This window comes from Hippopotamus amphibius, chromosome 1, assembly GCF_030028045.1.
Source record: "Hippopotamus amphibius kiboko isolate mHipAmp2 chromosome 1, mHipAmp2.hap2, whole genome shotgun sequence".
Taxonomy (NCBI): domain Eukaryota; kingdom Metazoa; phylum Chordata; class Mammalia; order Artiodactyla; family Hippopotamidae; genus Hippopotamus; species Hippopotamus amphibius.
Genome location: NC_080186.1, coordinates 429110 through 441828, shown reverse-complemented (window position 1 = coordinate 441828; position 12719 = coordinate 429110). Strand labels below are relative to the sequence as shown.

Below are 12719 nucleotides of genomic sequence, written 5' to 3'. Positions count from 1 at the left end.
CCCGCGCCCCCCCGCGCGTGCGCAGCTCCGCCTCCGCGCCGCGGGCCGCCGGGTGACGTCAGCCCTGCCGCTCTCGGGCGCCCCCCGCGGCCGCGCGCACCCAGGCCCGCGGTCCCTTTAACGCGCGGCCCGAGGGGGCGGCGGCGGGACGCACGGACGCGGCGGGCCTCGCGGCCTCCCTGCCTGCGTCCCGGGCCGGGGGCGCATGGGCGGCCGCGGGCGGCGGGGCAGCAGGCGGAGTGCGCGCGGGGCCGGGGCGGGGGCCGGGGCCGGGGCCGGGGCGGCCGGGCGGGGGCGCGGGGGCCTGGTGGCGGCCGGGCCGGGAGCGGCGCGCGGGCGGGGCGCGGGCCGGCGGCGGGGAGGCGCCCGCGTCCGAGGCCCGAGCCGGGCCTGAGCGCCGCGCCATGGCGGAGACCAAGATCATCTATCACATGGACGAGGAGGAGACGCCGTACCTGGTCAAGCTGCCCGTGGCGCCCGAGCGCGTCACGCTGGCCGACTTCAAGAACGTGCTCAGCAACCGGCCCGTGCACGCCTACAAATTCTTCTTCAAGTCCATGGACCAGGACTTCGGGTCAGTGGGCCGCAGGGCCTGTGCGCGGCCGCGCGTGTGGGCACCTGTCTGCGCCAGGCAGGGCAGGGGACCCTGGGGCTGCGACCCGGGCTGTGCCTCGCGCCCCGGTGCGGGCCGTCCCGCCTGTCTGTGCCCCGGGCAGGGGACGCGCAGGAGCCTGAGAGCTCTGGGCGGTGGGCGGGCGGGGGTCCTGGCTTCTCCACCTGCCCCGGGCCGTGTCCTGAGTGTGTGTGACTTGCGGTGGAGGTCTGGCGACCTCGGAAATCCCACCGTGGCACCTGTCAGACTCAGGACCCGCTGTCCTCCTTCTGTGGAGGGCACGCGCTTAGGGATGGCCTGGAGAGCTTGCATGCGCGGGGCTTGGGGTCAGAGCAGTGTTGGCGTGTTGGGGCAGGAAGGGGTTGGGGTGGGAACAGGGTGCGGGCCACCCAGTGGTTTCCCTGGTTGGCAGGGGCACCGTCTGTCTGCTGCGGTCTGCCGCAGTTTCTGGAGGCTCAAGACAGCCTTCTCCTGACCCCCTTCTCCAGATCCCTCAGGGCGGGGCAGAGGTCAAGGGTCTCTGGACAACGTGGGGCTCTACTCCACCCACCCCTCCCTGGGGTTGCTGGCCGCAGGGCTCCTGTCCCCGCTGAGCCGCACAGTCCTGGGGCTCCTGGGAGCAGCCCGGCCACCTGCTGACTGGGGGCAGCCTCTGGGTCAGCGCCCCCGCGTCCTCCCTAGTGGAGGCTGTCCCAGCCGAGAGGACGTCCCTCCTGTGCTGGGCCTCTGGAATGGTGAGCCGTGAGCTGGAGGCTGGCTGTCCGCGCGAGGCCTGACCCAGCACAGCCGCGGGTAACCTGAGTCCCCTGCTCAGCGGTGCAGGGGGGGCACCCAGAGGCCTCGTGGGCCGAGCAGGTGTGCCTGGGAGCCCTCAGGCAGCCTGTGTCCTTGTCTGTGGCTGGTCTGGGGACTTTGACATTGAGGCCATTTCCTGGATTCTGTGGTTTACATGGGCCCTGGGTAGGCCCAGGTCAGGTCAAGCTGAGACCACTTTGTGGTTCTCAGGGAGGCCTGAGGGACATGTGGGCAACTGGATTCTCTTGTGCCTCCCCAGCACCAGGGAGAGTCAGAGAAGGGGGGTTGTGCCCTTGGCAGCCCCCGGCCCTGCCGGTCTCAGGTTAGGAGCTGCCCCAAGGCTGGGCTCCACAGGGTAGGGCACTGATTTGGGGAGCCTGGTCCCTTTCCCTGGGCGACCTCCTACAGTCTCTCTCCTCTGGGTCCACACTGCTTTGGCTGTGAGCATCAGGTATGTTAAAGGGTGCTTTTTTTTTTATCTTAAGTCTGTTATTTTAACAAAAATTACTGACGTCACGCATGCTCTGTCACAAACCGAAGGCAGCAGGGAGCATGTGGCACAGTGTGTGCCCAGCCCCCAGGTTGCTGCCCTTGGACCATGATTTGGGGTGCGTCCTGAGGGGCCCGACCCTGCCCCTGCGTCTGATAGCCACTGAGCTGCAGAGACCCCTGCCCCCTCAAGGTGCACTCTCAGCAGAGGCCAGACCTGCTGGAGGATTTGCAGGACCCATGGGTGCTCCGGCCTAGGAGGTCGGTGGGCAGGCAGATCTGGGTCTTGAAGCATGAGTAGGAGTTCTTCAGGTTGTCTGAGCATGACTGGGATGCGGGGGAGGGAACAAGACCAGGCTGGTAGGCTGGGCTGGGGCAGGGGGAGGGGTTGGGGTGACTCTGGAAGGCACAATGGGCAGACAGAGCAGGGGAGGTGCACCTTATTTCTCATCCCCCCTTATTTCTCTGGCTTGAGGCCTAGTGGCCTCAGGGACCCTTGGAGAGGATCTGCCTCTCCTTCCTCCCCTCCCCTGAGATCTACCTGCAGAGCTCCAAGTTTTATTTATTCTATAGAATCATTTATTCAGTGGAATAAATTTTCTCTGGGAGGGGCTGATTCGTCACGCACACTTTACTATAGATGAGAGCTGGAGGTTCGCCCTGGATACCTAGTGGATGTAGCTGGAGGTTGGGGAAAGTGGGGGCAGGTCCTGGCTGGGCTGGAGCAACAGCCCCCTCATGGCCGCAGATTGGGGACTGTGAAGGGCATCTGGGGAGCCTGGGCTTTCTGCCCCAACCCCTCAGCCCACTGTGGGCTGGACCCTGAGTTCCTGGGGCATCAGGAACCTCTTCCCTTCCTAAGTCTACGGTGTGGCCACAACCACGTGCTCTAGGCTGGGACCCACTTGGGCATCTTTGGCCAAGTGGGTGGTGAATCCTGCGCCCACGTCCCGCTTTTCCTGTGTACGTCACAGCTTTTTGTGTCCCAGCAACGCTGGGGAAGGTCTCAGGGCCTGTCCTGGGCTGGCCTGGAGGTACCAAGTGTTGCTTTTAGTGAGTGGCGGTACAGGGAGGTGTCTGGGCGTGGCCTTTGGGCTGAGCAGCAGAGGGTTAGGGTGTCTGGCTCACAGGTTTCTGCTGCCAGGGCTGCCTTGCCGATTCCAGGCCTGGCTGGACTTGGCAGTGACCCTGGCCCCTGCATCTCTGGGCCAGGAGCTCAGTTTGCGGGGCCATCTGTCTATGGGCCTTGGGGGGGGCGGGGGGTGGGGGTGGGGGGCGGTGTGCTGCACTTGGCCTGGCCCAGGCTGCCCGAGCTCCCTTTCTGCCCACTGCAGCTCTGCCGTGCGGGGTCAGTGCCCCCGTTGGTATTGGGAGAGTCTAGACAGGTCACCCTCCCCGGAGCTTGTGGCGGGGCGTGGAGGACTAGGACCCCTCACCCTGAGGCCTGCAGAGCCTGAGCCTGCTCAGGAGGCAGTGAGGGGACGGATGAAGGCTCTGTGGGGGCTGAGGACCCCGTGCCTCTGGGGACACAGTTGGGGCCATCCCACTGGGCCTCTGGGAGCCTGAGGGTCCCGCTGGGCCCCTGGCTCAGCTCTAAGGGCCCTGCTCTGAGCAGATTCCTCCGCGGGGCGCGTCTGTGAGGCCTGTGGGTGCGGCTGGGCAGCCCACGTCCTAGGTTAGCCGGGATCTCGCCAGGAATTCAAAGGTTGGGGCCAAGATGCCAACTGGGGTGCCCCTGGGTGGCCACTCCAAGGGTCCGTGTCTTCGTCGACCACCGCTCCTGAGCTCTGCTCTCAGATCCAGGAGGCCCAGCGAAGACGGAGCCCTGGGGCTGTCTGGGGGGCATTTCCCCCGGCTCGGCCAAGGGCTCCCCACCTCCACCCCCAACCTTGTCCCTCTCCCTGGGCATTGCTGGGGGCGGGCGGCATCGCGCGCCTGTGCCCTTTGTCCTGGGGGCTTGGCCACCTGCCCCTCCCTCCCTGCTGTCCCGGCCCGGCTCCCCCTCAGTGTCCCAACCCTTGGGTGGAGGGCGGGCGCTCTGTACTGCAGGCTGGAAGGTGTGTGCTTCTCAGGCTGGGGAAGCAGGGCCTCCGGACCTTGGGAGGGGCATTCACGTGCGGATGGGCTCCATGGGGGCCTCGGGCCGCCCCGGGCAGCGGGTCCTCTGGAGGCTCTGGCCGTGTGGGCAGTGAGGGCTCAGGGTGTCCATCTCTGGGGGAACCAGGCAGGCCCCGTGGCCCCGTGGGGGGAGTCAGAAGGGGCGGGGGCCTGGTGCGGTGGGAGGGGCCGCAAGCCGGGCCGCCTGGGCTGTGCAGTGGGAACCAGGTCCTTCCTGGGCCTCTGCTGCCGCAGTCACGCAGAGACGGGCTCAGGGCTGCCGGGCCCCCGGGAGGGCTCGCTGCACCCCCTGTCTGCAGCCCCCCGACTGCAGCCTCGACATCTGTTGACTGCAGCTGGCAGGACCCAAGTGTCCCCGGGCCACCACAGGTCTTCCTGTGGTGACAGCCTTCTGTGTGGCCTCCTTGACTAAATCTTGGGCTGGGTCTTGGCCTCCCTGGAGCTCAGCTCTGCCAGACTGTGGTGTGTGAGTGGGGGCCACGGACACATGTCTGCTCCTCACTGGGGAGGGGGGGGTCTGGAGAAATGACGCGTCCTGTCCGTCGTTCTGTCCATCTCATCTGTGCCTGTGCGGCTGGCTCTGGGAGGCGTCTGGGGCGGGCACCGTAGGATCCTGGCGGGGTGCCCCTTCCCTACCAGGCTGGCCCCGCCTCCTCCGGCCCCTCTCCTGGTGGGTGGGGTGGCCTGGAGCCCTGCCCTCCACGCGGGAGTGTCGTATGCGGCTCTGCAGGGGCCTCCTGTCACCCGCTGCGGCCGAGGACTAACCAGACCGAGGTGTCCAGGCCCAGCAGGCCGCAGGCTGCTTCCTGCTTGGTCTCCCGGCTTCCGTGTCCGCGCTGGGCCCAAGTCCCAGGTGTAGGAATCGGCCGCGCTGGGCAGGGCGGGACTCCAGGGGGCGGGGCCGCGGGGCACCTCCCGCTGCAGGCCCTGCCCCGCCTGCCCTGCTCCCGGGGCCTCCAGGAGGCCTGGGTGTGGGATGTGTCTGGGCCACAGCTCTGCCCGCCCCGCCCCGCGGCCCTTCGCCTGCTGCCCTCCTCCCCCCTCTGAACCTGACGCCTGGGCCTCCCCAGCCTGTTTCTGACCCCGGTGTCGTCGGCCTCCTTCCCAGTTAGCGTTGCCCTGACCCTCGGCGACCTGCCTCTCCCAGCCCTCCAGCCCACCTGACTTGGGGCAACACGCGGGGGTAGGCCGGGGCCAGCCGCCGGGCAGCGGGTGTGGCTGGTGGGGCTTGCTGACCTCCAGGGCCTGAGACTCCTCCGTGGGCCCAGCTGGCCCTGCGCTTGGTGCCCTTCCAGGTCTCAAGGTGGGCTGGTGCCTCGAGTGGGGGTCTGTTTCTGTCTCCCTGGCCGGGCTGATGGGCCAGGAGGGTGGTGGCTGCCCTCAGGGTGTGTGTCTGTGGGTCTGTGTGCTGTGCCTTCTTGACCTGCTTGTGTCCGTGGGGTCTGACGGCGCCCCCGTCCGTGCCGAGGCCTGCTGTGAACCAGGCCCTGGTCTAGGCTGGCGGGGTGGGCCCCGCCCTCACCACCCACAGTCCAGGGGACATACAAGCGCAGAGCAAGGCAGATACTCACATTTTGGGGCCCTCCAGGCAGTGACTCTTCGTGCTGGGAATGTCTGGGCCCCCCTTGGACCTGGGCCTTGGGAGGGGCCCTTGGAAGGAGAGTGAAAGTTCCCAGGAAGGGAAGTGCTGGGCGGGGCATCAGCACAGGCCGCCACCTGAGCGTGCGGCTGGACACCCCGAGGGGCCCGCACCCCGTGAGCTGGGGCCCTTCCTCAGAGCCCAGTGCCGGGAGCAGGCCCCCTGCGGCGGCCTCACGGCTGTATCTGCCCGCAGGGTTGTGAAGGAGGAGATCTCTGACGATAATGCCAAGCTGCCCTGCTTCAACGGCCGCGTGGTCTCCTGGGTGAGTCCACGGGGCGCTGGCAGAGGCCCTGGGCTGGTGGGAGTGGGGGGGCTGGGCACCTGCGCCCAGGCGCCCTGAGCCCTGCTCTCCCCCTGCAGCTGGTCCTGGCTGAGGGCGCACACTCGGACGCGGGGTCTCAGGGCACGGACGGCCACGCAGACCTGCCCCCGCCTCTCGAGCGGACCGGCGGCATCGGGGACTCCCGGCCCCCTTCCTTCCAGTAAGGACTCTGGGGGGGTGACCCTGAGCCCAGTGGTCCTGGGGACCTGTGTCCTGCCAGGCCTGTTGGGGGTTGGGAGGGGCAGTGAGCAGGGACCCACAGACAGCAGGCGCAGGTCGGCAGAGGAGGGTGGGCGGAAAGGCCCGGAGTGGCCCGGTGGGGGGGTGGCCGGCGTCGGGGTCCCACCGGACGAGAGGAGCAGAGGGGCCGAGAGGGCGCTCGAGGCGTGAGTGGCCCGGCCGCCCCAGCCCAGCCCTCTCCCTCGGCACAGCCCGAATGTGGCCGGCAGCCGTGACGGGCTGGACAACGAGACCGGCACAGAGTCCCTGGTCGGCCACCGGCGGGAGCGAGCCCGACGCCGGAACCGCGAGGAGGGTACTGAGGCCACACCCTTGACCTCCCCGGGACCCCCGTGGGCACCCCAAGCCCCTGCTGGCCCCCAGGTACTGCCCTGTCCAGTGGGGGTCCCTTGGCAGAGGTTCCAGGACCCTAGGGACCCCCGCAGTCACCCCACGGTCCCCCCGCCAGCTCCCAGGTGAATAGGTGCTCGAGGCCTCGGGGGCCGCCCCCGCCCTCCAGGGGACCCCGCGGCCAGCCCCCCTCCCTCCCGTCCCCGTAGCCGCACGGACCAACGGGCACCCGAGGGCGGACCGGCGGCGCGACGCGGGGCTGCCCCCTGACAGCGCGTCCACCGTGCTGAGCAGCGAACTGGAGTCCAGCAGCGTCATCGACTCGGACGAGGACGGCAGCACCAGCCGGTGCGTGAGCGTGCGGGGCGGCGGGGGAGGGCGTGTCTGTGCGCGTGTGCGGGGGGGGGGGGGGGCTCCGCGGGTGGCTCACTGTTTGGGGGCGGGGGGCGGCGTTCCCCGGCGTTGGCCCCGCCCCCACCCCGGCCTCAGTTTCCTCAGCTGACCCCGCACGGCCCCCAGGCTGAGCAGCTCCACGGAGCAGAGCACCTCCTCCCGGCTCATCCGGAAGCATAAGCGCCGGCGTCGGAAGCAGCGCCTGCGGCAGACGGACCGGGTGGGTGTGGGCCGGACCGCTGTGGGCGGGGCGGGCGGGGGGGTCCCCGGGCGCAGCCGCCGCCCCTCACCCGGCGCCCCCCCCTCCCGCAGGCCTCCTCCTTCAGCAGCATCACGGACTCCACCATGTCCCTGAACATCATCACCGTCACCCTCAACATGGGTGAGGCCTCCGGGGCGCACAGCGGGGCGGGTCCCCGGGGGTGGCACGGGGTCCGGGGGGCGCCCGCTCACCCCCCCCCCCCCCCCCGCAGAGAGGCACCACTTCCTGGGCATCAGCATCGTGGGCCAGAGCAACGACCGCGGGGACGGCGGCATCTACATCGGCTCCATCATGAAGGGCGGGGCCGTGGCCGCCGACGGCCGCATCGAGCCGGGCGACATGCTGCTGCAGGTGCGGGGCCGGGGGTGCGGCCAGGGGGCCCGGGGGCCCGCTGTCCCGCCCATCGCGCTGACCCCTCGCCCCCAGGTCAACGACGTCAACTTTGAGAACATGAGCAACGACGACGCCGTGCGGGTCCTGCGGGAGATCGTGTCCCAGACGGGGTGAGCCGTGGGGGGCGGGGCGGGGCGGGGCGGGGCGGGGCGGGGGGCGGCGTCCGCCCGGGGCCCCGCGTGTGACCCGCCCGCCCCGCAGGCCCATCAGCCTCACCGTGGCCAAGTGCTGGGACCCGACGCCCCGGAGCTACTTCACCATCCCGAGGGGTGAGTGGCCGCACGGGGCCGGCGGGGCGGGGGTGGGGGCCCCCAGCCCAGCCTGAAGGGCCTCTCTCCTCTGTGCCCCTGTGCTCTGCTCTCCCCCCCCACCGTCCTCCGTCTGTTGCCACACGGCGGCCGCCCAGCTGACCCGGTTCGGCCCATCGACCCGGCCGCCTGGCTGTCCCACACGGCGGCGCTGACGGGAGCCCTGCCCCGCTACGGTACGAGCCCCTGCTCCAGCGCCGTCACGCGCACCAGCTCCTCCTCACTAACCAGCTCTGTGCCCGGCGCTCCGCGTAAGTGGCAGCTCACGGGATCGGGGACCTGAGGCCCTGGGCAAGGGCCCGGCCGTGGCGCCCGGCTGGCACGGTCGCCCCCGAGGGCCATGCCAGCCTCGAGCGTTTGCGTTGCTGCCAGGCGCACGTGGCGCCCAGTGGGCTCCCGCCCACCTCCCTGCTCTCTGTCCGCGTGGTGGGGGAGGAAGATGCCTGCAGGGGCCCGGCCAGCCCGGGGGTCTCCTGTGGCGGGGGCGGGGAGAGGCGGGTGGCTGTGCGGGGCGCTCACCCCGCTTTCCTGCCACTAACATGACTAATAGCCCCGAGCTCGCGGGGGAGGGGGTGGGAGAGGCCCGGTCTCCGCCCGTGGGGCTGCGGTCTGCAGGGTGAGGGGGCCTTGCCCTGGCTGGACTCAAGATTCTGATGAAGCAGCTGCGGGGCGGGAGGCGAAGGTCTCACCGCTGCGCCGCTCCCTGACTCCGCACGGCCTGCCTGGGAGGGGCGCTGCAGGCGGGGCCTGGGGGGTTCTGAGCCCCGCCCCGCCCGTCACCCACTCGGGCTGAGGAGGGGGCTGCGCCTTGCAGAGCTGGAGGAGGCGCCGCTGACGGTGAAGAGTGACATGGGCGCCGTCGTGCGGGTCATGCAGCTGCCGGACTCGGGCCTGGAGATCCGCGACCGCATGTGGCTGAAGATCACCATCGCCAACGCTGTCATCGGTGAGGCCGCGCGGGGGGCGGGGCGGGGGGCGTGGGGGGCCGGGACCCGCCTGACGCCCGCCCGCCGCCCAGGGGCCGACGTGGTGGACTGGCTGTACACGCACCTGGAGGGCTTCCGCGAGCGGCGCGAGGCGCGCAAGTACGCCAGCAGCATGCTCAAGCGCGGCTTCCTGCGGCACACGGTGAACAAGATCACCTTCTCTGAGCAGTGCTACTACGTCTTCGGGGACCTGTGCAGCAGTGAGTGGGGGCTGCGGGGCGGGGGGTCCCCGGGGCGCGCCCACCCCCCCCTCACCCGCGCCCCCCCCCCCCCCCCCCCCGCAGACCTCGCCGCCCTGAACCTCAACAGCGGCTCCAGCGGGGCCTCGGACCAGGACACGCTGGCCCCACTGCCCCACCCGGCCGCCCCCTGGCCCCTGGGTCAGGGCTACCCCTACCAGTACCCGGGGCCCCCGCCCTGCTTCCCGCCTGCGTACCAGGACCCCGGCTTTGGCTACGGCAGCGGCAGTGCGGGCAGTCAGCAGAGTGAAGGTGAGGCCCCGCCTGGCACCCCCCCCCCCCCCCCCGGCCTGGCTCTGCCCTGTGTGCCCGCCCCCCCTGCCCCACCGCCTGGCTCTGCCCTGTGTGCCCGCCCCCTCCCGCCCCCTCCCCCACCCCGCGCAGTCCCATCTGCTCTCTGCTCGGGCCTGGGTGGCTCCTCTGGCAGGGGTGAGTGGTCACAGGGGGCCGGGAGAAGAGCCTGGGGGCCTCAGGGGTAGCGGGGGCGGGGGGCGGCTGGTGTCCTAGATGTGGCAGAGGCCGAGGCTGGGAGATGGGGTGGGGGTGGGGGTGTGGTGGCCCCAGGATGGGGGAGTGACAGAGGGGTCCCAGGACACAGTGGAGGACAGAGACCTCCCCCAGCGCCAGCAGCGCAGCGGGGAGCCAGAGGTGACCGTCTCACAGGCAGCTGTAGCCTGATGCTGGGGAGCGAGGGGCAGCTGGGAGGGAAGGTCGGGGTGTCTCTGAGGAGGGGAGCTATTGGAACAGTGTCCCGAGGCTGAGTGGGGGTCAGCGAGGCCCGCCACACGTGCCCCCTGCACTGGGGCGAGGTCTGGTGGCTGGCCCGGTGGACCCAGAAAGGGATGGGGAGAGAGGAGAGTGGATCAAAGGGCAGTCGTGTCTGAGGGGAAGCTGTGTTGGGCACCTGTGGACCCTGGACAGGCCCAGGCGGCAGGAGCCGGCCCTGGTAGCGGGTTGTGGGTGCCCGGCCGGGCCCGGAGTGTGACTCGTGTATCCCTTGCTTTGTGCTGAGCAAGCCTTAGACTGAAGGACTAGCGGAGCGGACCCTCGGGGCCGGTAAGCCAGGGTCCTGCTCGGCGTCCCTCCCGGTATGTCCCCAGCCAGTGGGCGTCTTCAGCTTCCCGACACTTGCTGAGAGCCCGCGGGAGCTGAGCCGAGTGGCCGGCGGGGCTCTGGGGTCAGATGAAAGGCGGGTCTTGGGTGGGGAGCCGAAGATGGCCAGCAGGTGTGCTGGGCACACGGGACCTTCTCTGGGCCTCAGTTTCTCAGCTGCAAGACCAGGCCCTCGGTTCAGGCACTGGGGTGAGGAGTGGGGGCATCGAGCTGGCCCCAGAGTGTCCCTGCCTGTCTGCCACTGCCCCCCTGCCCCCCCTCCCTCCCCCTCCCCCCCTCCTCCCGCTGTAGCTGCTCCTGCTACCCTGGGCGGGGCTGACCCAGCCTTCACGTCTGCATGGCTGCCCTCCCCCACCCCATGCCACGCACACCCTGGCTCAGGATCACCAGGTTCTGCCCTTGGCTGTCCTGGTAATGGCCGGCTGTCTCGGAAGAGGCACGGCCTGGCATTGACCCCCCTATTCCTCTCCCCCTTCTCGACCCCAGGAAGCAAAAGCAGTGGGTCCACCCGGAGTGCTGGCGGGAGCAGCCGTCGGGCCCTGGGCCGCGAGAAGGAGAGCCGGTCAGCTGGAGCTGGGGGCAGTGGCAGTGAGTCGGACCACACAGCGCCAAGTGGGGCCGGCAGCGGCAGCTGGCGGGAGCGTCCAGCGAGCCAGCTCAGCCGCGGCAGCAGCCCGCGCAGCCAGGCCTCGGCCGCCGCCCCAGGACTCCCCCCGCTGCACCCCCTGACGAAGGCGTACTCGGTGGTGGGCGGGCCGCCGGGGGGGCCGCCTGTCCGGGAGCTGGCCGCTGTCCCCCCGGAGCTGACGGGCAGCCGCCAGTCCTTCCAAAAGGCCATGGGGAACCCCTGTGAGTTCTTTGTAGATATCATGTGAGAGGAGAGCGTGCCTTCAGCCTGGCCGTGGCGCGGCCCGTGGTCTGCTGCTCCTGGAGCTCGGGTGGGCTTGCCTCAGTGGCCATCCCAGGTCAGGTCAGCCTGTGCCCCACGCTGTGGGGCCTGGGCCTGGACAGCATGGCAGCACGCTGGAGGAGGGGGGCTGAGGGCAGCCCAGGCCCCCGTGACCTGGATGGCAGCCTGTCTACTCCTGGCCTGAGCAGCCGTGTCTGCGCAGACCCTGGCGGGGGGGCCTGCATCTCCCTGTGCTCAGGCAGTTCTGACCTGCCCTGCTTGGCGTGTGCCTCAGGGACCCCACGCACCCACAGACCTGCGCACAGGGACTCAGACTGAGCTGAGAGGTGCCCGCTAGGCCTGGGCCCCCCTCTTCACCCAGTTCACAGGCCCCACCCATCTTGCCCAGGCCTGGGTGGGGGGTGCTCTCGGGGGTAGGATCTAATTTATTTATTTATTGCCTGGCCTGTGTGCTCCACGGGGTGGCGGCCGAGTCAGCCATCCCCCACCCCCAGCCACTGGAGCAGTTTCACGTGTCCCCCGACCCCAGCAGGGACACAGTTGTGCCTGAAGGTGTGCGGGAAGACAGTGAAGGGGAGATGGAGGGGGGAAGGGGACCCTGGGGGCGAGGGCCACACATGCCCATGGCTGCTGCAGGGGCGGGGTCTGGGGCAGAGGGTGTGGCCAGCTCACCCCTCCTGGTGGTCCTGGGGTGGCCACCCGCCCACACGCCCTCCGTCCAGTGTCTCTGGCCTGCACACGTTTGCGCTGCAGATACTGTATCGAGTCGGAGCACCGTCCAGATAGCTAATAGAGCTGCTTCTGTGTAAATGCTATTTTAAACACTAAAAAGCATTTAATTTTATGGGACTGACATGTGACCCGTGTCTCTTCCTTCCCACTTTAGGAGATTGGGATGCAGGGGCTGGGTCAGCTTTCCCGGGGTCTGGGCTGCCTCGGTGCTGTCCTCTGTGCGCCAGCTCGGCGGCAGGGCCCTGGCTGCAGCAGACTGGTGGGCCGTCTCCTGTCCGTGGTGCTGGCTCCAGGCTCCAGGGGGTCCGTGTGCCTGGTGCTGGCCTTGGTGCTGACCCCCCACCCGCCCGGGCTCTGTCCGCGGTGCTGGAGGTGACTGACCCCATTCTGCTGGCTCAGCAGCCAGGAAGGGAGAAGGAAGCTGGGTGTGCCCTCCCTCCTGAGCGGGCCGCTGCCCTGCGCTGGGGCCCACAGTCAGGCACACGCCCTGAAGAGGGGCTCAGAAAGCCCCAGCCCACCCGCCGACCTGCCACTCCTGTGCTGCTTGGATAGGATGCTGGGTGGGGGCCCAGATTGGGCCCAGCGAGACAAGTGGTACCCAGCTTTGCCTTCACGTGGTTCGGCTGGGGGCTTTCCTGAGCACTGGGCCTGGGCAGCCGGGGGCCCTGAGGAAGCCTCCCTGGGCCTCAGCTGGAACAGTGGGGCTGGGTCACCTGTGCAGCCCAGGGCTCAGCTGGGACAGAGCCTGACTCGGGGGCCCCAGGTGATGAGCTCCCACGGAGCTGAGGCCCCTTATGCGCTCTGGAAGCCTGGAGGTCACTGTGGGGTCAAAGT

At 69.8% G+C, this 12719-nt stretch overlaps 1 protein-coding gene across 3 annotated transcripts; it reads left to right on the top strand.

The window, feature by feature from the left end:
* Positions 1-289: 289 nt before the first annotated feature.
* DVL1 (dishevelled segment polarity protein 1) lies at positions 290-12002 on the top strand. 3 transcript variants are annotated; one of them, XM_057749800.1, is made up of 15 exons: positions 290-574; positions 5850-5919; positions 6018-6139; positions 6411-6514; positions 6759-6897; positions 7069-7162; positions 7255-7324; positions 7416-7555; positions 7631-7707; positions 7799-7866; positions 8004-8081; positions 8720-8851; positions 8924-9091; positions 9176-9382; positions 10730-12002. In XM_057749800.1, the coding sequence occupies exons 1-15, from the start codon at positions 405-407 to the stop codon at positions 11116-11118; spliced, it is 2028 nt and encodes a 675-aa protein (XP_057605783.1). In that variant the 5' UTR covers positions 290-404; the 3' UTR covers positions 11119-12002. The 3 variants fall into 3 exon arrangements, with proteins under 3 accessions (XP_057605783.1, XP_057605774.1, XP_057605765.1); XM_057749791.1 differs by having other exon boundaries at positions 8004-8156; XM_057749782.1 differs by having other exon boundaries at positions 8004-8156; positions 8924-9382.
* The last annotated feature ends 717 nt before the right edge of the window (positions 12003-12719 follow it).